Source organism: Argopecten irradians, chromosome 2 (assembly GCF_041381155.1).
Source record: "Argopecten irradians isolate NY chromosome 2, Ai_NY, whole genome shotgun sequence".
NCBI lineage: Eukaryota > Metazoa > Mollusca > Bivalvia > Pectinida > Pectinidae > Argopecten > Argopecten irradians.
This window is the reverse complement of record NC_091135.1, coordinates 68,346,065-68,371,468: the sequence shown is the minus strand read 5'-3', so window position 1 is coordinate 68,371,468 and position 25,404 is coordinate 68,346,065. Positions and strand designations below refer to the sequence as shown.

Below are 25,404 nucleotides of genomic sequence, written 5' to 3'. Positions count from 1 at the left end.
TAACACAAAAAATTATATAAAATGATTTATTTTGCTTTTGGTGCATGCGCAGTCAGAACTTCACTCTATATAGAACATAGTGCCACGGAATTTTTTTGGGATGCAATTAATTATTTCTAATATTTTTATCTTGAAGTAAAATAAGAAGCTCAAACTTTTCAGTGGTGGTAATGGTGTAAAGTAAGTAACTTTTGTTACTGAAGAAAAATACCTAATCATCTGATCCTGTTTTTTATAGTGAAAAAATACCATTCGTCAGCGGTGGAGCTTCTTTAAAAGCATAGTAACAATTAACAGCTTAAAACTGAGGTTTGATATATAAGAGATTAAACGTTTTAAGTGATTCAGGCTATTTTTATATACAAATTGGTTTACTAGTTCATTCATTCTTCAGTTAAGTTTAATAGCTATTAAATATAATTAGGCCACCTTAGGTATTATATATGAGATTTGGTTTTTCTCAACCTGTTTAATTCCTGACTTCAATTTACAGGTATAATATTTGACAAAAATCATATCCTACTTGTATTATATGGCGTGTGTACATCTGTACATTAATAATATGTCACACATTTATAATGCATTATAAGTCCTTTACCTTAGCACAACCATGTTAGATGCACCAAAATTACATCATTTTAATTTGTACATTTTGAGAAATTTCTAGGAAAAAAAATCAAATATATATGAATATATAAATATTATATAGTTTTTATAAGTAGAGAAGTTATCCACTAAGGGACAACCATATCTACTACGAGCCATGATATTCAAGAGGCATCTATACAAGCCAAGACAGGCTTCCTTTTGATGCAGCTTTCAGCCAAATGTTCAACAAAATGTTTTAGATAGTTTTGACTGTTGACTTCAATGAAGAGCTTGTAGTATGGGGAATAGGGAAATGTTCACAAATTCTCCAAAAATCCTTAGCTTCTTCTGTAGGATGGAAGAGATGAATTTGAAATTGGTCTATCAAATCAAAAGCCTTGCTATTTTGTGTTCTTTGCCTGGATCAGATGAGCAATACAGGCCCATAGGGCCTCTTGTTAGTTTATTACACGTAGATGCACATAATCTTTGTATTAAAAGCCTGCTATTTTGTTTTTATCTTTATATGGTTTTCTTTCAGAGCATTGGTGAGAAGATTTATACACTACCTGAAGTTGTAAATGAAATCCGTGATAAGGCAACACTGCAGCGCCTACAAGTACTGCCCTACCGGCTTCAGTTCAGACAACCTTCACCAGAATCCATCAGATTTGGTAGTTTTATATATATATATATAAATATACACACATATCAATTTATTGACATTAACTTCTGACTAGGGCTGGGCCGAATGACATTTTTTAGCCCACCATCATCAGATGGTGGGCTATTCAAATCGCCCTGCGTCCGTCGTCCGTCGTCCGTCCGCAAACAATGCTTGTTATCACTATTTCTTAAAAACTGCTGCAGGGATTTTGTTCAAACTTTACATGGAGGGTCCCCTTGGTCCATATTTGTGCCATACAGATTTTGAGGCTGATAGGAAAAACAAGATGGCCGCCTTTGATAGTTAAGGTTTGATATCCCCATGTCTCAAAAAGTGCTGAAGGGATCTTTCTCAAATTTAATATGTAGGTTCCCCTAGGGCCCTTGATGTGCAAATTGCATTTTTGGACCAATCGGTGAACAAGATGGCCGCCAGGCCGCCACCTTGGATTTCAATAGTTAAAGTTTGTTATGGCTATTTCTCAGATAGTACTGAAGGGATCTGTCTCAAATTTCATATGTAGGTTCCCCTATGGACCTAGTTGTGCATATTGCATTTTGGGACCGATCGGTTAACAAGATGGCCGCCAGACAGCCATCTTAGATTTTGTTATTCAAAGTTTGTTATCGCTATTTCTCAGAAAGTACTGAAGGGATCTGTCTCAAAATTCATAGGTAGGTTCCCCTAGGGCCCTAGTTGTGCATATTGTGATTTGGAACCGATCGGTCAACAAAATTGCTGCCAGGCAGCCATCTTGGATTTTTAGGTCATCTGACCCGAAGGGTCAGGATGACCTATAGTCATCATGTTTCGTCCGTCGTCGTCCGCCGTCCGCCGTCCGCCGTGCGCCGTCCGCCGTGCGTTAACTTTTCACATTTTGAACTTCTTCTCAAGTTCTACCAGTGCAATTTGGCTGAAACTTGCATGAAATAATCCTGACATGGTCCCGACAAAGTGTTGTTATTTTTCGGGTCGATCCCAAATCAAAGATGGCCGCCACAGCCGCCATCTTGAAAACACATTTTGAACTTCTTCTCAAGTTCTACCGGTGCGATTTGACTGAAACTTGCATGAAATGATCCTGACATGGTCCCGACAAAGTGTTGTTATTTTTCGGGTCGATCCGAAATCCAAGATGGCCGCCACAGCCGCCATCTTGAAAACACATTTTGAACTTCTTCTCAAGTTCTACTGGTGCGATTTGGCTGAAACTTGCATGAAATGATCCTGACATGGTCCTGACAAAGTGTTGTTATTTTTCGGGTCGATCCGAAATCCAAGATGGCCGCCACAGTCGCCATCTTGAAAACACATTTTGAACTTCTTCTCAAGTTCTACCGGTGCGATTTGGCTGAAAATTGCATGAAATGATCCTGACATGGTCCTGACAAAGTGTTGTTATTTTTCGGGTCGATCCCAAATCCAAGATGGCCGCCATAGCCGCCATCTTGAAAACACATTTTGAACTTCTTCTCAAGTTCTACTGGTGCGATTTGGCTGAAACTTGCATGAAATGATCCTGGCATGGTCCCGACAAAGTGTTGTTATTTTTCGGGTCGATCCGAAATCCAAGATGGCCGCCACAGCCGCCATCTTGAAAACACATTTTGAACTTCTTCTCAAGTTCTACTGGTGCGATTTGGCTGAAACTTGCATGAAATGATCCTGACATGGTCCCGACAAAGTGTTGTTTTTTTTCGGGTCGATCCCAAATCAAAGATGGCCGCCACAGCCGCCATCTTGAAAACACATTTTGAACTTCTTCTCAAGTTCTACCGGTGCGATTTGACTGAAACTTGCATGAAATGATCCTGACATGGTCCCGACAAAGTGTTGCTATTTTTCGGGTCGATCCGAAATCCAAGATGGCCGCCACAGCCGCCATCTTGAAAACACATTTTGAACTTCTTCTCAAGTTCTACTGGTGCGATTTGGCTGAAACTTGCATGAAATGATCCTGACATGGTCCTGACAAAGTGTTGTTATTTTTCGGGTCGATCCGAAATCCAAGATGGCCGCCACAGTCGCCATCTTGAAAACACATTTTGAACTTCTTCTCAAGTTCTACCAGTGCGATTTGGCTGAAAATTGCATGAAATGATCCTGACATGGTCCTGACAAAGTGTTGTTATTTTACGGGTCGATCCCAAATCCAAGATGGCCGCCATAGCCGCCATCTTGAAAACACATTTTGAACTTCTTCTCAAGTTCTACTGGTGCGATTTGGCTGAAACTTGCATGAAATGATCCTGGCATGGTCCCGACAAAGTGTTGTTATTTTTCGGGTCGATCCGAAATCCAAGATGGCCACCACAGCCGCCATCTTGAAAACACATTTTGAACTTCTTCTCGAGTTCTACTGGTGCAATTTGACTGAAACTTGCATGAAATGATCCTGACATGGTCCTGACAAAGTGTTGTTATTTTTCGGCTCGATCCCAAATCCAAGATGGCCGCCACAGCCGCCATCTTTAAAACACATTTTGAACTTCTTCTCAAGTTCTACCGGTGCGATTTGGCTGAAACTTGCATGAAATGATCCTGACATGGTCCCGACAAAGTGTTGTTATTTTTCGGGTCGATCCGAAATCCAAGATGGCCGCCACAGCCGCCATCTTGAAAACACATTTTGAACTTCTTCTCAAGTTCTACCGGTGCGGTTTGACTGAAACTTGCATGAAATGATCCTGACATGGTCCTGACAAAGTGTTGTTATTTTTTAGGTTGATACAAAACCCAAGATGGCAGCCACAGCCGCCATCTTGAAAACATATTTCGAACTTCTTCTCAAGTTCTACCGGTGCGATTTGGCTGAAACTTGCATGAAATGATCCTGACATGGGCCCGACAAAGTATTGTTACATCTCTGGTTGATCACAAATCGAAGATGGCTACCATGACACTATATCTAATTAATTTCCTATATGTTAAGGCCCTTGTGCCTCTTGTTTGAAATAAAATTTGTTGAAAGAAATTGAAAATGATCCTGACATGGTCCTGACAAAGTGACACCATATATAATTAATTTTACTATTGCCAAGGTAGTCAGATGACCGTTAAGGCCCTTTGGGCCTCTTGTTATATTCAAAGTTTGTTATCGCTATTTCTCAGAAAGAATTGAATGGATCTTTCTCAAATTTCACATGTAGGTTCCCCTAGGGCCCTAGTTGTGCATATTGTGATTTGGGACCGATTGATCAAGAAAATGGCGGCCAAGGAGTCATCTTGGATTTTGATAGTTGAAGTTTGTTACCGCTATTACTCAAAAGGTACTGAAGCGATCTGTCTCAAATTTTATATGTAGTATGTTTGAAAAAGTTTAAAAAGTAGAGAAAAGATCCATCTTTCCTTTGTCAGATATAGATCATTCTTTGGTGGGCGCCAAGATCCCTCTGGGATCTCTTGTTTCGAATTGAAGCTAGTTTGATTTTTAGCCTCTCGGTTTGAATATTTTTGAATCAAATATAAACTATTATTAATAGACTGTGTATAGTACTTTGGATCATTTTGTCAGTCAGTCATTGATAACAACACCCATAGTAACAGGCTAATAAACCTTTAATTTAAGGCTCAACAACAAAAAGATAAATAAGTAAATAAACAATAAACAATTAAACATGAAGTTATGAACATTGTAGTGAATATACAATATTGTATATTGGAGCATTTGCCAAAGTCAGGAGTTACACTACTTAATGCTAATGTGGGCACCACTGTGGATGAACATTAACTGGCAACAAATTTTAGCGATGTCTATACAGGTTTTATGAATACTTATTATATATCTATGATAAATGTTCCTAGATAACATAAATGTTATCATATTTAAGCGGTTTATTGTGTGCTCTTGTGATCAGTCCTGTTGGTATATCCCGTCTGCCACAAAACGAAGGTAGCGATCGAAAGCACTGTCCGCCATTTTGTGTACACATGGTAAACAAACAGGCTAGCATGAAATGCCAAAATTCTGTGAAACAGACACATTTAACCAGTGTTAAATACTTCTGATGCATACATTTCTTCCTAATTATGTTCTAGCGAATTCAAAATAATCCCAGACTTCAGATCGCCTTAGCGCTGCCATTTTATTTTCCTACTTTCTGGAGGCGAATGTAAAATTAGGTCTGACTGGAACTAATTTCCGGAATAGACGATTCAAAATTTGATTGACAATAACTGACTAGCGATATACCAAAAGTTTTGCTTATATTTTCAATTTCTTTATTGACTGTCAAAATATTATTTCATGTGATTGTATTTTGTTGATAGTTGTACTGACAGTTGTCTTATCTAGTATATATGTATATTTTGTCATGAAGGTTTTGTTCTTGATAGAATATATTTTTTTCATGATAAAATATATATATAGCAGAAATTGATGATAAAAATAAGATTAGGATTTATCCTATATTATTGAAATCATGTAATTGACTGCTTTCAATCAATAGATGTGACGGCGACTGACAAAATGGGCCCAGATGCGGCGATTATGACATCGGAATAAATGACGTTATAAACTTACGCACATTTTTTGCCGACGTCACCAAGTTTATTTGCGGAAACTCTCAATAAACTACGTTTCATAAAGCCCGCATTTTATATATAAATTTAACTACCTGTACAGTATCAATACATAATATGAAGGGTAGACTGGTGAGTATCAGGTGATCAGTATATACATGTAGGTACTTTCTAACAAAAATACAACTAAATAAATAAATATAGCTGCAAACAGCACATTAGAAAAAATATTGAGATTGTTTTTCTCTTCGTTGGTAGAGATAACAATTAATATATTCATTGCAAATCAATCAAAGGTAAGAGTGAAACAAATTATTATTTATCTCCATCAGTTTCGACTGAAATTCCAATATGCCACATGTCAGGAAATCCGGACAAAATATATTTATAAATAGATTTAATACAGTTTTAACATTTTCAAATCTTATCTAGCAATATTGTTTCTTCACGGATATTCTGGAAATTTCACAGGCTTTGCTCTTTCACAAGTTGATAATATTTTGCAACACGTCGTAACATATTTAAAATAAAATATCGAAAATCAAAGTCGTAAAAGTCACTGAAATTATACCGAATACATTGATATACATGTAGCAAACATATAAGGAGTACGGAAACTTAAAATACAAACAACAGGACATTGTTTTTTAAGACAAAATAAAGGCAAGAAAATTGTGTAAGAAATATTCCGTATGAATTGTAAGAGGACAAGGAGGCAGATTTCATCAGCCGAGAATTGAATTCTGTAGATGAACCACAGGTGTTTGGCTTTATACATATTGTTTTCTCTTTACATGTATATATACGTAATTCGAGTAGATAGAGATTGAACAAAATATCTATAGAACCAAACACCTGCAGCTGTGGATGATCTTTAATTTTGTATGAGAATAAGTTAAGTTTCTGATCAGTGCAAATGATGTCTATTTTCTTGTAGAACTATGCGACGATGATAACAAGGAATGTGGTATTTATAGTGGACGTCGGTAGAGTTCAGTACTTATGCTTTGGTCACATCCCCTTCCGATTAGGCTTAAGATGTATTCCTGGCATGCATTTTAGCCATTTTTGCTTGGCCGTTTTCGTTTATTGAGAACAACTGGTTCGACCGTTGGTTAAAGTCATTATTTCAAGTATAAATCCTGACGGACCTGTAGATTTTCATACAGGCCTGTGAGGGCTTTGTCAAGGCTCATCTGAAAACAATATAAAATCACCAGGTCCGTTAATTAATAAACGAACAACTAGGTTCAACCAGACAAACCGTATAATCGAAAACAGCCCTGGTCTCCGGACGGACACCAGACATGGCCTGCCGGTGGACGGGACCCTCAGACAGCATCGGGGACGTGCCCGAAGATTTTTAATTCGAAGTTAGAATATTCCCAGTGTCCCGTAGAATTTCATATTCGGCCACATATCCTGCACATATCGTTTAATCGAGCGGCAATCAGATCGCCCGACATTTGGCCGGGCCTGGGGTACAAGTGTCCTTCGTTTTCCGTAATCAACTAAGGCGATATTCATACGATGTCCAGTGAATAGGCCAGTTATCGCCCGGACATCATATGATAATCAGTCGATTTAGCATTAGATATGTTTGGTCGATATTCACTGCCTCACTGGCCCCCCAAAATATTTCTTTGGAAACAGACGTCGTACGATTACCGCACGGCCTGCTTTTAATGTAAATTATGTCGGACAAATTTTTGACCGGTGTTGTACAGTATCGGAGAATGGCCCAAAACCAGCGGTGTACTCCCGATTACCGCCTATCTCCGGATACCGACTGATCATTGTGACCATAGCATTAATTTTGATGACATTATACTGTATATGATGTAGGGAGTGGTCAAGGGACAATGATGATTTATATACTTTGTACAGTTTTGTGAGGATCCCGCACACCAACCCCACACAGTCTAGTCAAATCACTCATCAATGCTGATATCTTAGGGTGAAACAGTATTTTTCATTTTATCTACACCATCTAGAAAGAGCTTTATGTAGAAAAAAACTATTTTAGAAACCACAGGGGTCTGAGAATTAGTTACAATTTATATCAATTTTTTATCTGTGTATCAGAGTGTACATATAGTGGTTTTAGGGGTCTTATAATCAAGATAAAAAACTGTGGAACTTTTGATCCAGAGCATAAGGACCTCTATAAGTGATCAATTGGCACTGTGGTGGGTTCAAATTGATATAAAATGTTACTAATTCTCCGAACCCTCTGTTTGAAACGTTTTTTTTCGTCTTTTTTTCAAACGTGTGTATTGCAATTTCTCTTACGTTTTTTTTATCCGAAATATATATAAAGTAGAACTCTAAAAAATAGGTTAAGTTCTTGAGTCGTCTATAAGATATATTGAAAGGAAAGAGTCTGAAATGTAAATGCGATCAATCGTTTCTTAAATTTGATCACTCCATCCACAGGATGTTTTATGTGCCATAATGGGTCAGTATACTAAATCCAGTAGTATATCTACATGATATAAAATTTAAAATGTGTGAATCGGAGAACTACGAACACTTCCTGATTCACAGTTTAAGAAATCTAAATAGTTGACTTAAAACACACATTTAACAGGAAAAAAACCAGTTAAAGACATACATCGTTTTAGTGTTTTAAATGTTGATCTAATTAAAAAACACAACAGTTATTAAACTGAATTGCCTTTGTTTACCATAATAACCTCCTTCCCCACCACCATTTCCTGAGTGCTATATATTGTGACCACTTTGTCCACGTCATATCGTTAAAAAAAAACATTTAACAAACCAGCACACTATAATCAGATTAAGAACAACTGATACAAAAACAAGATGAATCTTGAATGTATAGATATAACAATTTATATATAAATCCGTATAATTGCATATATTATATGCTGTATTGTGGATGAGATAGAACGACATTATTCCGGTCTTACGGAAAGGAACATGGGTAATTGAAAATATATATTCCTGGTTACTAACGTAATCAGCCTATACGACGGATGTTTAGACATGTACACTGTGGTTTCCAAGGGTGAACGCAAAGAGATCGGAGGGTTCGGGCTCCATTCACTAGTACTTTGAAAACCTCATCTAACTCGAATACGATGTTTCATACATTAGTCTTTTTATTTGATCATTTAATCCACATTCAATTTAGTTTTGACGGTTTTATTTACATCATCTATTCGGACTTCGTCAATTCTTAGCACATGAGCGCATACGCATGCATGTGCATGTAGCTAAAAGCTGTTCATGCATAAATGTAATATTATTTGACTTCTTCGGTATATATCTCATTGGTCACTCCATTAATGCTATTCGTATACCAACATTCTAGTTAAAAGAATCTGGAAGCATATACATGTAAACTTTAATCAAATGCACAGATCTTTGACTTTTTAAATACGAACATACAAATCAATATCATTGCATGAAATTTTCCTCTTGAAGTTGTTCTTTTGGCGGTTGCTGTGGAACCATGAATATTTTTTAAAAAAATATCGTATTTGATTTATTAATGGTATCATTGTCGAACCATGAATATCTCGACCAATGAAAACATTTTAAAATTCCAAACCATGAAACTAAATCACACCCGAAAATATTTTGTTACACATAGCACGCAGTGTTTCACCCCGTCACATCGTAACATGTACGTGTCACAGATTATCTTGTATTTTGGTAGAACTGACAATGTACCGGCGTAGTTTCATGTAACACTACTTTTTTTTAATAAATTACAGGTGTTAAAGACCAGTCCGAAGCATAGTCATACGCACGTGTATGTTTTATGTAACGTCATTGGCAGCCTTGTTATATGACGTCAATTATCCTGACGTGATGATTTGACGTCGCTAATTTTGTCATTAATGAATCTACATGTTGCCTCATTCAAAGTCGCATATCTCTTAAATGCTTTATTCTACGGCTTTAATATTTTGTAAACGTGATCTACACACCATGAAGTAAATAAAAATGTGAAAAAATGAAAATGTGATTTTTCCTCATCTGGGCCCATTTTGTCAGTCGCCGTCACCTTTGTGTTCATTTGTAATTAACCAAACAGAAAAGTATTTTTCCTTACTTATAAGCCTTATAGATTCTGTTTTGTAAGATTATGTGTTTAAGTTCACAATTATTGGTACCAATGATATGTTTAATATGTTATGGTAACATCATTTTGCTGATGCTTTTTGAAGTATTTAAAGTCTTTCCACTTTATCATCACTAACAGTAACAGACTTTGCTAAAAAGACTGGAGACTACCGAAGTCTGTCTGCTGTAGACATCAAGGTCATGGCCTTGACCTATCAGCTAGAGAAAGAGGTCATGGGATCAAATCACATCAAGGTCACACCTGAGAAAAAGGTATTTTTCTTTTCTTTTTGTTTTCTTGTCAAATGAAGCTAGCTTTATAAACATTGTCATTTTTTGTAAATAAATACAGTGATGTCGACCAGACTTAAGTCTAAGGACTGTCAAATGATTATTTAATTCATTACCTCCAACTGATACCAGATTAAGTGTTTTAAGTCTGATTCTAGAGATCTTTGCACATTGAATTAAAATGCAATACGGAGGATTCGAGATCCCAAAACAGTGTGAGTAAAGTACAATTTACAGGGGTAGAATTTAATTTTTTAAGCCACTATCCACTTTTGGCAAGTTGGTAAAATTTCAACTCCCCAACTCAGAAACTTGCTTGCCACTTTGAAAGTATCATTACTTGTATAAGCAACCAAATTCATTGATAAATATTATATTTATTTATTGTATATCACAGGGACCTGGCACAGAATTTTTTAACCAACAGTATACGTGTATTATAGTGTCTTTCAAAAGAGCGTGTACAATTACCTATCCCTCAAAAGATTATCTGGAATACTGATCCTGTGATTATGACATCATCATTTGACATGATTTTTATGACATCATAAACACCGGAAGATGCAACAAATCGACAGAAAATTGTTCTGTACCCAAGCTGTTTTTGGATCTCGAAATCTCCGTATTCAATTCAATATAAATGTGTGTTGGTTTCAGCTTGTTGAAAGAACTTTTGTTAATAGATTATGTATTTATTTATATTCTTGTAGATCGAATGGAATGCTACCAGAAAAATGTTAGAGAAGCCCACAGATATTGCTGGATTCTACATCAGCTCAAAGACAGTAAGGGTGCCATACAAAATTTATTATCATTAATGTGATAATGTCAATATATTGTAACTAAGTACATAATATGGCAGTCAGTGAGTCTTTGTTAGGCCAATAGCTATCATCATATACCAGTTTGAATCACAGGGACCTGGCACGAAAATTTTTAACCAATAGTATACATATATATATTATAGTATCAAGGGTATGAACTCGGCGGTCGAGAAAAACCGACCTATTTTTTTAAAACCGTGATTATTTTAATAAATGGGTTCTATACAACATTGACGGATATCTTACCTTAAAGAGAAATAATTTATCTTTCTATTGAGTGCTTGATGAACAAAATTGGCCAAGTATTGACGAAGCTATGGCTTGATAAATCGGGAAATTTACGAAAAATACGCTAGGTAGACATTTCCCTGTCCGGTCGAAATGTCCTTTGGGCTCTAATGGGTACCTCAAAAACCAAGCCAAAATCACAAAATCTACGCTTGTGGTGGTAAACAGTACCCATAACTGTGTTCATCCACAATCTCCTTTGGAGGTGTCATGACCCGTACTTTGTAGAAACTCCATTTAAACATCGTGTAGCTCACTTACTTTAACCATCACCGGCATGTTCATTTTTCTCTCGGAACGCTTCTCGACTTTACATATCGTGACTACATTATGCAAATTATGTTATGTTGTGCTTGTCGGTAAACTTGAGAAGCGTTCCGAAGAACAAATGAACATGGCCATGACAGTTAAAGTAAGTGAGCTACACGATGTTTAAATGGAGTTTCTACAAAGTACGGGTCATGACACCTCCAAAGGAGATTGTGGATGAACACGGTTATGGGTACTGTTTACCACCACAAGCGTAGATTTTGTGATTTTGGCTTGGTTTTTGAGGTACCCATTAGAGCTAAGACGACATTTCAACCGGACAGGGAAATGTCTACCTAGCATATTTTTCGTAAATTTCCCAATTCATCAAGCCATAGCTTCGTCAATACTTGGCCAATTTTGTTCATCAAGCACTTAATGGAAAGATAAATTATTTCTCTTTAAGGTAAGATATCCGTCAATGTTGTATAGAACCCATTTATTAAAATAATCACGGTTTAAAAAAAATAGGTCGGTTTTTCTCGACCGCCGAGTTCATACCCTTGATACTATAATATATATACAGTCAAAATTGTTTTAAGAGACCTTCCAAAGGAGATTGAAAAATAGGTCACATATGACAGTTGGTCTCTTAATTGAATCACCCCTTTCGAAACAATTAAATACATGTATCAATGTATATTGTGGGACATGTTTTGACAGTTTTGTTGTACTAAAAACAGTCACAATATTAGGAAATTATTAAATATATAATATATCACATAATCTAACACATCTTTTAATTATGTATTTAATTTTAGGCACTTTTATTTTTCAATTATCTATTTATTTTTTATTTATCTTTCTGTTTTTATTCATGAATAAGATTAAAAATTTCTAAAACAAATATTTGTTTAGGCCTACCACTTATATATCATAATTAGCTACAAAATTACAATGTATTTAAAAGCAGAAAAAAAAAAGAAAAAAAAATTAATGTTTTTTTTTTTTAAATTTTCTTTCATCATTTTATTCATTTATTTTATAGATAAAAAAATGGAAAAAAAATAGTGTGAAAAAAAAAACAATTTAAAAAAAATCCGGAAATCAGCTATTTCCGACTCCTCTGTTACTATCTCCCAAAATGGCTGCCATCATGCTAAGCTACACTGATACATTTTCAGTACAATATTTCTACATTCATGTCGTTCTTATGTGAGTAAATCATTGTTCATCATTATTTTAGTTGGTTTTGGAAGTGATTATTCTTGATTTTTATCACAAACATCGTGAATAAATAGCACATTTTCCTTGCAATATCCAGCTCGGACATGCAGACGGCTTCGGCCATCGGTACCGAAGCCGAGAGACTTCATGCATGAATAAGTGCTAATTTATGTCAAAGTGAACACCTCGTGTATATAACCAAGCCATATGGATAACTCTTTTGTCTTGCCTTAATTGGGCTGGGTTGGAAGCCCTACAGGATAGTAAACTGGCTTGGCTTTATATATGAATAGAAGACAAATGCATGTGTGATTTGGGTCGTTAAATACAGAACATCGAGTATCGTTGGATCCTAAAAGTATGGTCGCTTGTCGCATAAGACAGACGGTCGTTTAATACAGATAGGTTATATAGTAATTTTCGCTGGGAGGAATAATTTAGGTCGTTTAAGACAGAAGGTCGCTGAATTCAGAAGGTCGCTAAGGCAATTTTGACTGTATGTATACTATTGGTTAAAAATTTTCGTGCCAGGTCCCTGTGGTTTGAATTACCATGTATTGGAAAATAAACATTAGTTCAAACTGTACATCAAAGAGTACCCATTAATAACCTTATGCCAACCGAAAAATTGTGACTTTAGCAAAATTAGAAAAATTAGAAATAGAAAATGATGATAAGTGAGTGTTTATCATAACACTGTGGGTGGTGTGGCTAATTTACAGAGGATTTCATCTGATTGAGCAATATTTATGAAAACTTATATTAATGATTTCAGATTTGTACATCACAAAGTGTCCTTTTTGAAATACCGGTTTCAATTCCAATTCTTCCTTCTCCTTAGCAAGTGCCAACTGAATCTCTTGTTCTTTCTAAACTGCTTAGGTCCTCTTCTGGATCAGCTCCAGGTCATACTTCCTGTCAGCCTTTATCTTCCGAGCCTTCCGCTCGCGCTCATCTCTTTCCCTAGCCTACTCTGATAGGATGAACTGTTGCTGCTCTTTACCTTCCAGACCAATATCCGTCCCTATTTCCTTCAATTCTTTTAAGGAGATCATTGTACACTATTGTATATAATCAGTTGTTAGTAATGAGGGAACAAAAATATTGTTCTGGCCATGAGTTATCTCTTTCATTGATTGCCTTAGCATTCCTATTTTCACCAATTTAAATTGTTATTACTTTGAAAATGTAGAATTCAGTTTAATGTTAATTACCATGACTTTGTTGGTGTAATAGCTTTGCCGTGTACACATTGATTGTGTCGTATGTTACAGACAAGTAAATCAAGGACAGTCTCTGAGTGTACATCAATATCAGACATCATAGAATCCAGAGGGGATGAGGCACATGATACACAGGAAACAGTGACATCATCAGAAAGGGAAGAAAATGTAAACAGCAATAGTGAATGTGGTGGCATAGAGGAGAAAGACAGCAGAACAGTCAGTAGTTGTGAACAAGATTCTAATGTAGAGAATGAGGACTGCGAAAATGGTGGTAGTAGACTTCTATCCGAAGGGGAAACACTTTCAGCAGATATTCTTGAGGAAGAAAGCGAGGAAGATGATGACGAAGAAGAGGATGATGATGATGATGATGATGATGATGATGGATGGATCACACCTAGTAATATAAAATCTGTGAAGGAGAGGATGGGAGATGTTAATACAGAGAAAGCAGACGTGCCTGTCGGCTGTCTTACAACAGATTTTGCTATACAGGTAAATTCTATCTTTTTGAGGAAGTCATCTTAAAAATTTCAAATTGAGAATAAGTTACCTATGATAAAATAGGTTGTGCAGAGATGCCCTTTTTTTGCCAATTTTACAATATTGGGTGATGATCTCCATAAATCTTTCCTCTGGAATTTTGATAATTTTGAAGCATTGTCTTGAAAAGGCATATTTTCAGGAACACCAATTCAATGAGTGCAATTTTTCTGTAGGATTTATCAAGATAGACTAAAGATAAGAAACAGCACATTTGTACTGAAGTAGTATGTAGTGTAAAGATAAGAAACAACACGTTTGTACTGAAGTAGTATGTAGAGTAAAGATAAGAAACAACATGTTTGTGTACTAAAGTAGTATGTAGAGTAAAGATAAGAAACAACATGTTTGTGTACTGAAGTAGTATGTAGTGTAAAGATAAGAAACAACATGTTTGTGTTTTGAAGTAGTATGTAGTGTAAAGATAAGAAACAACACGTTTGTACTGAAGTAGTATGTAGAGTAAAGATAAGAAACAACACGTTTGTACTGAAGTAGTATGTGGTGTAAAGATAAGATACAACATGTTTGTGTACTGAAGTAGTATGTAGAGTAAAGATAAGAAACAACATGTTTGTGTACTGAAGTAGTATGTAGAGTAAAGATAAGAAACAACACGTTTGTGTACTGAAGTAGTATGTAGAGTAAAGATAAGAAACAACACGTTTGTGTACTGAAGTAGTATGTAGAGTAAAGATAAGAAACAACATGTTTGTGTACTGAAGTAGTATGTAGTGTAAAGATAAGAAACAACATGTTTGTGTACTGAAGTAGTATGTAGAGTAAAGATAAGAAACAACATGTTTGTGTACTGAAGTAGTATGTAGAGTAAAGATAAGAAACAACAGTTTGTACTGAAGTAGTATGTAGATAAAGATAAGAAACAACATGTTTGTGTACTGAAGTAGTATGTAGAGTAAAGATAAGAAACAACATGTTTGTGTACTGAAGTAGTATGTAGTGTAAAGATAAGAAACAACACGTTTGTGTACTGAAGTAGTATGTAGAGTAAAGATAAGAAACAACATGTTTGTGTACTGAAGTAGTATGTAGTGTAAAGATAAGAAACAACATGTTTGTGTACTGAAGTAGTATGTAGTGTAAAGATAAGAAACAACATGTTTGTGTACTGAAGTAGTATGTAGTGTAAAGATAAGAAACAACATGTTTGTGTACTGAAGTAGTATGTAGTGTAAAGATAAGAAACAACATGTTTGTGTACTGAAGTAGTATGTAGAGTAAAGATAAGAAACAACATGTTTGTGTACTGAAGTAGTATGTAGAGTAAAGATAAGAAACAACATGTTTGTGTACTGAAGTAGTATGTAGAGTAAAGATAAGAAACAACATGTTTGTGTACTGAAGTAGTATGTAGTGTAAAGATAAGAAACAACATGTTTGTGTACTGAAGTAGTATGTAGAGTAAAGATAAGAAACAACATGTTTGTGTACTGAAGTAGTATGTAGAGTAAAGATAAGAAACAACACGTTTGTGTACTGAAGTAGTATGTAGTGTAAAGATAAGAAACAACATGTTTGTGTACTGAAGTAGTATGTAGTATATGTTGTTTGAATGATATGTGCTTCACCAATATGTTAACAAATCATTGTAAAATTCTTAAAATTAATTCAGCAGAAATCAGTGAAAATCTAGTTTATATAGTGTATAATATCTGTTTTTAGAATGTCCTCATACAGATGGGTCTGAATGTGATCTCAGTAGATGGAATGTTGATAAAAAAGGCAAAGAGCTATGTCCTCCGCTGTTTTGCCTGTCTGAGGTAAATAGATCTGTTGAGCTATGTCCACCACTGTTTTGCCTGTCTGAGGTAAATAGATCTGTTGAGCTATGTCCTCCGCTATTTTGCCTTTTTGAGGTAAGTGGATCTGTTGAGCTATGTCCTCCGCTAGTTTACCTGTCTGAGGTAAGTGGATCTGTTGAGCTATGTCCACCGCTGTTTTACCTGTCTGAGGTAAGTGGATCTGTTGAGCTATGTCCCCTGCTGTTTTACCTGTCTGAGGTAAGTGGATCTGTTGAGCTATGTCCACTGCTGTTTTTACCTGTCTGAGGTGTAAGTGGATCTGTTGAGCTATGTCCTCCGCTATTTTGCCTGTTTGAGGTAAGTGGATCTGTTGAGCTATGTCCTCCACTATTTTGCCTGTTTGAGGTAAGTGGATCTGTTGAGCTATGTCCTCCACTATTTTGCCTGTTTGAGGTAAGTGGATCTGTTGAGCTATGTCCATCGCTGTTTTACCTGTCTGAGGTAAGTGGATCTGTTGAGCTATGTCCTCCGCTGTTTTGCCTGTCTGAGGTTAGTGGATCTGTTGAGCTATGTCCACCACTGTTTTACCTGTCTGAGGTAAGTGGATCTGTTGAGCTATGTCCACCACTATTTTGCCTGTCTGAGGTAAGTGGATCTGTTGAGCTATGTCCTCCACTATTTTGCCTGTTTGAGGTAAGTGGATCTGTTGAGCTATGTCCACCGCTGTTTTACCTGTCTGAGGTAAGTGGATCTGTTGAGCTATGTCCTCCACTATTTTACCTGTCTGAGGTAAGTGGATCTGTTGAGCTATGTCCACCGCTGTTTTACCTGTTTGAGGTAAGTGGATCTGTTGAGCTATGTCCACCGCTGTTTTACCTGTCTGAGGTAAGTGGATCTGTTGAGCTATGTCCACCGCTGTTTTACCTGTTTGAGGTAAGTGGATCTGTTGAGCTATGTCCTCCGCTGTTTTGCCTGTCTGAGGTAAGTGGATCTGTTGAGCTATGTCCACCACTGTTTTGCCTGTTTGAGGTAAGTGGATCTGTTGAGCTATGTCCACCGCTGTTTTACCTGTCTGAGGTAAGTGGATCTGTTGAGCTATGTCCACCGCTGTTTTACCTGTCTGAGGTAAGTGGATCTGTTGAGCTATGTCCACCACTGTTTTACCTGTCTGAGGTAAGTGGATCTGTTGAGCTATGTCCTCTGCTGTTTTACCTGTCTGAGGTAAGTGGATCTGTTGAGCTATGTCCTCCGCTGTTTTACCTGTCTGAGGTAAGTGGATCTGTTGAGCTATGTCCACCACTGTTTTGCCTGTTTGAGGTAAGTGGATCTGTTGAGCTATGTCCACCACTGTTTTGCCTGTCTGAGGTAAGTGGATCTGTTGAGCTATGTCCACCACTGTTTTACCTGTCTGAGGTAAGTGGATCTGTTGAGCTATGTCCTCTGCTGTTTTGCCTGTCTGAGGTAAGTGGATCTGTTGAGCTATGTCCTCTGCTGTTTTGCCTGTCTGAGGTAAGTGGATCTGTTGAGCTATGTCCACCACTGTTTTACCTGTCTGAGGTAAGTGGATCTGTTGAGCTATGTCCTCCGCTGTTTTACCTGTCTGAGGTAAGTGGATCTGTTGAGCTATGACCACCACTGTTTTACCTGTCTGAGGTAAGTTGATCTGTTGAGCTATGACCACCACTGATTTACCTGTTTGAGGTAAGTGGATCTGTTGAGCTATGTCCTCCGCTGTTTTACCTGTCTGAGGTAAATAGATCTGTTGAGCTATGTCCACCACTGTTTTACCTGTCTGAGGTAAGTGGATCTGTTGAGCTATGTCCACCGCTGTTTTACCTGTCTGAGGTAAGTGGATCTGTTGAGCTATGTCCTCTGCTGTTTTACCTGTCTAAGGTAAGTGGATCTGTTGAGCTATGTCCACCGCTGTTTTACCTGTCTGAGGTTAGTGGATCTGTTGAGCTATGTCCACCACTGTTTTGCCTGTCTGAGGTAAGTGGATCTGTTGAGCTATGTCCACCGCTGTTTTGCCTGTCTGAGGTAAATAGATCTGTTGAGCTATGTCCACCGCTGTTTTACCTGTTTGAGGTAAGTGGATCTGTTGAGCTATGTCCTCCGCTGTTTTGCCTGTCTGAGGTAAATAGATCTGTTGAGCTATGTCCACCACTGTTTTACCTGTCTGAGGTAAGTGGATCTGTTGAGCTATGTCCCCTGCTGTTTTACCTGTCTAAGGTAAGTGGATCTGTTGAGCTATGTCCATCGCTGTTTTACCTGTCTGAGGTAAGTGGATCTGTTGAGCTATGTCCACCACTGTTTTGCCTGTCTGAGGTAAGTGGATCTGTTGAGCTATGTCCTCCGCTGTTTTGCCTGTTTGAGGTAAGTGGATCTGTTGAGCTATGTCCACCACTGTTTTACCTGTCTGAGGTAAGTGGATCTGTTGAGCTATGTCCTCCGCTGTTTTGCCTGTCTGAGGTAAGTGGATCTGTTGAGCTATGTCCTCCGCTGTTTTGCCTGTCTGAGGTAAGTGGATCTGTTGAGCTATGTCCACTGCTGTTTTACCTGTCTGAGGTAAGTGGATCTGTTGAGCTATGTCCACCGCTGTTTTACCTGTCTGAGGTAAGTGGATCTGTTGAGCTATGTCCACCGCTGTTTTACCTGTCTGAGGTAAGTGGATCTGTTGAGCTATGTCCACCACTGTTTTACCTGTCTGAGGTAAGTGGATCTGTTGAGCTATGTCCACCGCTGTTTTACCTGTCTGAGGTAAGTGGATCTGTTGAGCTATGTCCACCGCTGTTTTACCTGTCTGAGGTAAGTGGATCTGTTGAGCTATGTCCTCCGCTGTTTTGCCTGTCTGAGGTAAGTGGATCTGTTGAGCTATGTCCACCACTGTTTTGCCTGTCTGAGGTAAGTGGATCTGTTGAGCTATGTCCACCGCTGTTTTACCTGTCTGAGGTAAGTGGATCTGTTGAGCTATGTCCACCATTGTTTTGCCTGTCTGAGGTAAGTGGATCTGTTGAGCTATGCCCACTGCTATTTTACCTGTCTGAGGTAAGTGGATCTGTTGAGCTATGTCCCCGCTATTTTGCCTGTCTGAGGTAAGTGGATCTGTTGAGCTATGTCCACCACTGTTTTACCTGTCTGAGGTAAGTGGATCTGTTGAGCTATGTCCTCCGCTTTTTTGCCTGTCTGAGGTAAGTGGATCTGTTGAGCTATGTCCACCACTGTTTTACCTGTCTGAGGTAAGTAGATCTGTTGAGCTATGTCCTCCGCTGTTTTGCCTGTTTGAGGTAAGTGGATCTGTTGAGCTATGTCCACCGCTGTTTTGCCTGTTTGAGGTAAGTGGATCTGTTGAGCTATGTCCACCACTGTTTTACCTGTCTGAGGTAAGTGGATCTGTTGAGCTATGTCCACCGCTGTTTTACCTGTCTGAGGTAAGTGGATCTGTTGAGCTATGTCCACCGCTGTTTTACCTGTCTGAGGTAAGTGGATCTGTTGAGCTATGTCCACCACTGTTTTGCCTGTTTGAGGTAAGTGGATCTGTTGAGCTATGTCCACCGCTGTTTTACCTGTCTGAGGTAAGTGGATCTGTTGAGCTATGTCCACCACTGTTTTGCCTGTTTGAGGTAAGTGGATCTGTTGAGCTATGTCCACCACTGTTTTACCTGTCTGAGGTAAGTGGATCTGTTGAGCTATGTCCTCTGCTGTTTTACCTGTCTGAGGTAAGTGGATCTGTTGAGCTATGTCCACCACTGTTTTGCCTGTTTGAGGTAAGTGGATCTGTTGAGCTATGTCCACCACTGTTTTGCCTGTCTGAGGTAAGTGGATCTGTTGAGCTATGTCCACCACTGTTTTACCTGTCTGAGGTAAGTGGATCTGTTGAGCTATGTCCTCCGCTGTTTTGCCTGTCTGAGGTAAGTGGATCTGTTGAGCTATGTCCTCCGCTGTTTTGCCTGTCTGAGGTAAGTGGATCTGTTGAGCTATGTCCTCTGCTGTTTTACCTGTCTGAGGTAAATAGATCTGTTGAGCTATGTCCTCCGCTGTTTTGCCTGTCTGAGGTAAGTGGATCTGTTGAGCTATGTCCTCCGCTGTTTTGCCTGTCTGAGGTAAGTGGATCTGTTGAGCTATGTCCACCACTGTTTTACCTGTCTGAGGTAAGTGGATCTGTTGAGCTATGTCCACCACTGTTTTGCCTGTCTGAGGTAAGTGGATCTGTTGAGCTATGTCCACCACTGTTTTACCTGTCTGAGGTAAGTGGATCTGTTGAGCTATGTCCACCACTGTTTTACCTGTCTGAGGTAAGTGGATCTGTTGAGCTATGTCCTCCGCTGTTTTGCCTGTCTGAGGTAAGTGGATCTGTTGAGCTATGTCCACCACTGTTTTACCTGTCTGAGGTAAGTGGATCTGTTGAGCTATGTCCACCACTGTTTTACCTGTCTGAGGTAAGTGGATCTGTTGAGCTATGTCCTCCGCTGTTTTGCCTGTCTGAGGTAAGTGGATCTGTTGAGCTATGTCCACCACTGTTTTACCTGTCTGAGGTAAATAGATCTGTTGAGCTATGTCCTCTGCTGTTTTACCTGTCTGAGGTAAGTGGATCTGATATCTAGTACCTTTAACATTACAGTTAAAAATTGATGAATCTGTACAGACTTCAGTAACATTTCTAAGCTTCATATCTAATACACACTGTACATGTGCATAAGGGGTAAAAATGACATGACCAGGGAAAAATACATTCCTTTCAAATGCCCAGAATCAGGTCTTTGATATGAAAAATTCCAGCTCTACTGACTGAGCTAAAGAGGCATGCTCCGTCAGCTGAGTGACAGAGACAGAACACTATGTAGAAGCCACTCTGACCCGCTCTATTTACACATGTTTAAAAATGAAGAACCTTCAATTTGGTCAATATGGTATTACAGTCTTAACGTGGTAAAATCTAAAATACTGACTTCAGGTTACGACCGTTTATGAGGTCATGATTATGTCATCAAACAAATCATGTAGTAAACTGATTATCTTTATTTTAGGATCACAAGTAACGTGTTGAAGGAGTTCTGTCCTTCCTGTGGTAACAACACACTACAGAAGGTTTCCATGACAGTGGAGGAGGATGGCACAATTCATTACTTCCTGTCCAGACGTAAACCAGTCAGCACTCGGGGCACAAAGGTCAGTAACTAGAACTTGATGGTAACTTATAAGTAAAATGATAGAAAAATGCCAGTTCATGCTGTGTAGTTGTAGCAAAGAGGTAAAGGCTGAATACTCATTCTTTTTATCAAATTCAACTATGCAATAATAATGTATGTACCTAAAATTAACGAAAAAGAATAACAAAAATATTAATTTTAGCATTCTAAACCTGTAAATATGATTCTATTGTTTTATTTTGTATACGTTTGTTTCAGTATTCTTTGCCATTACCAAAAGGAGGGAAGCATGCGGTCAATCCCATTCTTGCTGAGGACACGCCAGTTCCACAACAAAGAGCAACTCGCAAGTCTAAACAGAAACTAGACGCTTTAAACCCTGATTTTATCGTGGGTGGCTCCCCCTTCAGTGTAAACGACATAACTAGTCGCGCCTCTCAACTCGGCATTAGACACGGACGCTCCTCACATGGATTCAATAAGAGAAACCCAAATGAAGTGCGCAAAAATTATGGGAAAAGGAAATGAATTATTTTTATTGACCGATTTGTTTTCCATTAATAAAATTATATATGTAGATCAAAGATGTATTATTTCTCAATAAAAAAGTGGATCACCGTTAGGACGAGGACTAAAGGGACAGCGTATATAGTTGGTGTAAGCTTAGGACTAAAGGGACAGTGTATATAGTTAGTCTAAGCTTAGGACTAAAGGGACAGTGTATATATTTAGTCTAAGCTTAGGACTAAAGGAACAGTGTATATAGTTAGTCTAAGCTTAGGACTTAAGGGACAGTGTATATATTTAGTCTAAGCTTATAATTAGGACTAAAGGGACAGCGTATATAGTTAGTCTAAGCTTAGGACTAAAGGGACAGTGTATATAGTTGGTCTAAGCTTAGGACTAAAGGGACAGCGTATATAGTTAGTCTAAGCTTAGGACTAAAGGGACAGTGTATATAGTTGGTCTAAGCTTAGGACTAAAGGGACAGCGTATATAGTTAGTCTCAGCTTAGGACTAAAGGGACAGCGTATATAGTTAGTCTAAGCTTAGGACTAAAGGGACAGCGTATATAGTTGGTCTAAGCTTAGGACTATAGGAACAGTATATATATAGAGTCTAAGCTTAGGACTAAAGGAACAGTGTATATAGTTAGTCTAAGCTTAGGACTTAAGGGACAGTGTATATATTTAGTCTAAGCTTAGGACTAAAGGGACAGCGTATATAGTTAGTCTAAGCTTAGGACTAAAGGGACAGTGTATATAGTTGGTCTAAGCTTAGGACTAAAGGGACAGCGTATATAGTTAGTCTAAGATTAGGACTAAAGGGACAGTGTATATAGTTGGTCTAAGCTTAGGACTAAAGGGACAGCGTATATAGTTAGTCTCAGCTTAGGACTAAAGGGACAGCGTATATAGTTAGTCTAAGCTTAGGACTAAAGGGACAGCGTATATAGTTGGTCTAAGCTTAGGACTAAAGGAACAGTGTATATAGTTAGTCTAAGCTTAGGACTAAAGGGACAGTGTATATAGTTGGTCTAAGCTTAGGATTGGGTTTATATCATAAATAACCTGAAGTTGGAGTAGTTGGTATTGCTATGACTTGCATACTGTAGTCATTTTGTGTTGTACTTCAGTGGTAGCTTCATGTACATCTTGTAGCCTGAACTATTAATGTACACCAGTGACTGAATTGAATTGCATTAGCATTGGCTTTTGCGTGTTTTTTGCAGGAATTGACAATTAATGCAGGGAATTTCCCGTCAAAAATATTTGGTCCTAATTCAGAATCACATTAATGCATCATTTATATACCAAGAATGAGTGGTAATATTTATAAAAAGTTCTTGAAACATATGTCTGAAATGGCACAATTTGTCGCCATTTCTCCATAACATTTTGAGTCACGCGACCCTCTACTCTGACATCTACACGTATATATTTGCATTATCTGGTACACCATTTGAATACTATATAGTAATATGTATGTCCAACTGATAAGTCAGAAAAATCAATAAACTAACCTGCCCTTTAAAAAAACAACATTAAAAAATCTGTACCTATGGCACAAAAAGTCGTACGAATCCATTATATCAGGAAGCAGTGGCTACATGTACACGCGCATGTCAAATGTGAGTCAAATACTAATATGTATCTTTCCCATATATATTCTAGTATATTATATGTATCTTCGAGTAAAATTTGGTTAAAATCCGTTCATAAATGAGATCGGGAAAACTCGAAGGAAAAAGTAAAAGTGCATACATTTTATGGAGAAAAAAAACATGGAGTAGTCTTCATACGATCATGCTATCCATGATGTCATGTTATCTGTGACGTCATTTTCATTGTTGAACCGTTGAAATTTGAGTGAGGCTCTCTGAGGTCCTTTGGCACTCAACGGAATACGCCAAGAGCCTCATTTGAGGCCCTGTGGCACTCTAAGGGTTAAATAGGGATAAGAAGGTACCTCATAGCCTTACTTAACGACGCCCGCAGCGGAAGCTATCCCAGAGTGCATCGCGTGTCTAAATTACAGTCGAGTACAGTCTAACGACGCCATATGGAAACTACGCTTCGTCCGATGAATCGGTCTAGACAGAGATTTAAATAGTATAATTATATTTAAATCTCTGATATAATTGGTAAATATATATACATGTAAAAATAATGATTTTAATCACTGTATTAGTATCCACATGCAAGGTTTATCTTTCTCTTCATGATTTTTTTTTTTAAATGGCTGTTAAATAGTTGCACTTTCCCAGTAATATTTGAAAAATATTAAACGATGACTTAATATATCAATCTTAATATTGAATCATGACTCCTCAGATGTAAATGGAATAAATTACTAAAATAAACTACTTTTTTTCATTTCACTCAGTCATGGTCGCAAAAACTGCTGCCGCGCATGCGTCAAGTAGAATGAATACTGGCGATATATAAAAAAAAAAAAAAACATTTAGGGTACTGATGAAGTGGATCGGATTGATTTTGCTAATAATCAAGTTTATTATTTGCAATCAGATTCAAATTTTATAAGCAAATACAATACTAGATCTAGCACTACGTATATAACAAATAATTATATAATACCGTATTTTCCGGAGTATAAGTTGCTACTTTTCCCCCTTAAATTCAGGATCGCTACCTATACACCAGTGAGACTTACATGTGTATCTGTGGACTAAAACAAAAATCTGACGATGTCTGACATTATTACGTAATGATCCACACGTGAAAATCGTAAGTTTTACTTGCCGGTTTAGTAAAGTTATACATCGAAAAAAATCGCCGTAAAATTGTTTAAAAGATATAATAAGTAATGAAATATAAAGATGAAAATATTTAGGTACCAGATGCATGTTCAATCGTACAATTGTTTAATTCACGGAAAACCGGCCAAATCAAAAATTATCAAATAAAAGGTTTAATATATTATTTAAATATTATGTTTGGACAAGAAATGTCCGCAGACACCAAGAAAACGGTCTTCAGAATGACTGTTAACTTGCACACGTGTTACAGTTATCTGTCAACATGTGTATTTCCGGGAATCCTGTCGTCGTGATTTTAATGAAATAATCAGCAATCAAGTTGTACACGTAAATAGCATGTAATATAGAACATAATACCAATTTCATAAGCATCCCACTATCGTATAAAACATCTTGTAATTGATCTCTGCAGCGTCAAACCCCACGAGGTTTACAAAAATAAAGCTTGGGTATTGCATTATAGGATACGCCTGCACTCTAAACAAAGTCGATAATACAGTAACTCTTTACACAAAGACATATTTAATGCACAGAATATATCAAAATAAAGATATAATACACTCCTATGCGTACTGAAGACAGTATCTTAACCGGCGTATTGAAATGTTAGCGAGAGTAGGCATGAATTCGAACTTGCATATGTGTTACACATGTGTATTTCCCGGAATCCTGTCGCCGTGATTTTAATGAAATAC

General features: G+C 37.6%; 1 protein-coding gene across 2 annotated transcripts in view; it reads left to right on the top strand.

The window, feature by feature from the left end:
- LOC138316312 (RNA-binding protein NOB1-like) overlaps positions 1 to 22,013 on the top strand; it is a 28,914-nt gene extending 6,901 nt beyond the window's left edge. Inside the window, exons 1-7 of one of the 2 annotated variants that reach the window (XM_069257970.1) lie at positions 1,100 to 1,262; positions 10,011 to 10,144; positions 10,873 to 10,947; positions 14,025 to 14,471; positions 16,203 to 16,300; positions 21,307 to 21,448; positions 21,688 to 22,013. In XM_069257970.1, coding sequence (XP_069114071.1) covers positions 1,115 to 1,262; positions 10,011 to 10,144; positions 10,873 to 10,947; positions 14,025 to 14,471; positions 16,203 to 16,300; positions 21,307 to 21,448; positions 21,688 to 21,957 — 1,314 coding nt within the window. In that variant the 5' untranslated portion in view covers positions 1,100 to 1,114 and the 3' untranslated portion in view covers positions 21,958 to 22,013. Of the gene's footprint in view, positions 1 to 1,099; positions 1,263 to 10,010; positions 10,145 to 10,872; positions 10,948 to 14,024; positions 14,472 to 16,202; positions 16,301 to 21,306; positions 21,449 to 21,687 lie in introns of those variants that run through there. The other variant, XM_069257971.1, reaches the window with a different exon arrangement.
- The last annotated feature ends 3,391 nt before the right edge of the window (positions 22,014 to 25,404 follow it).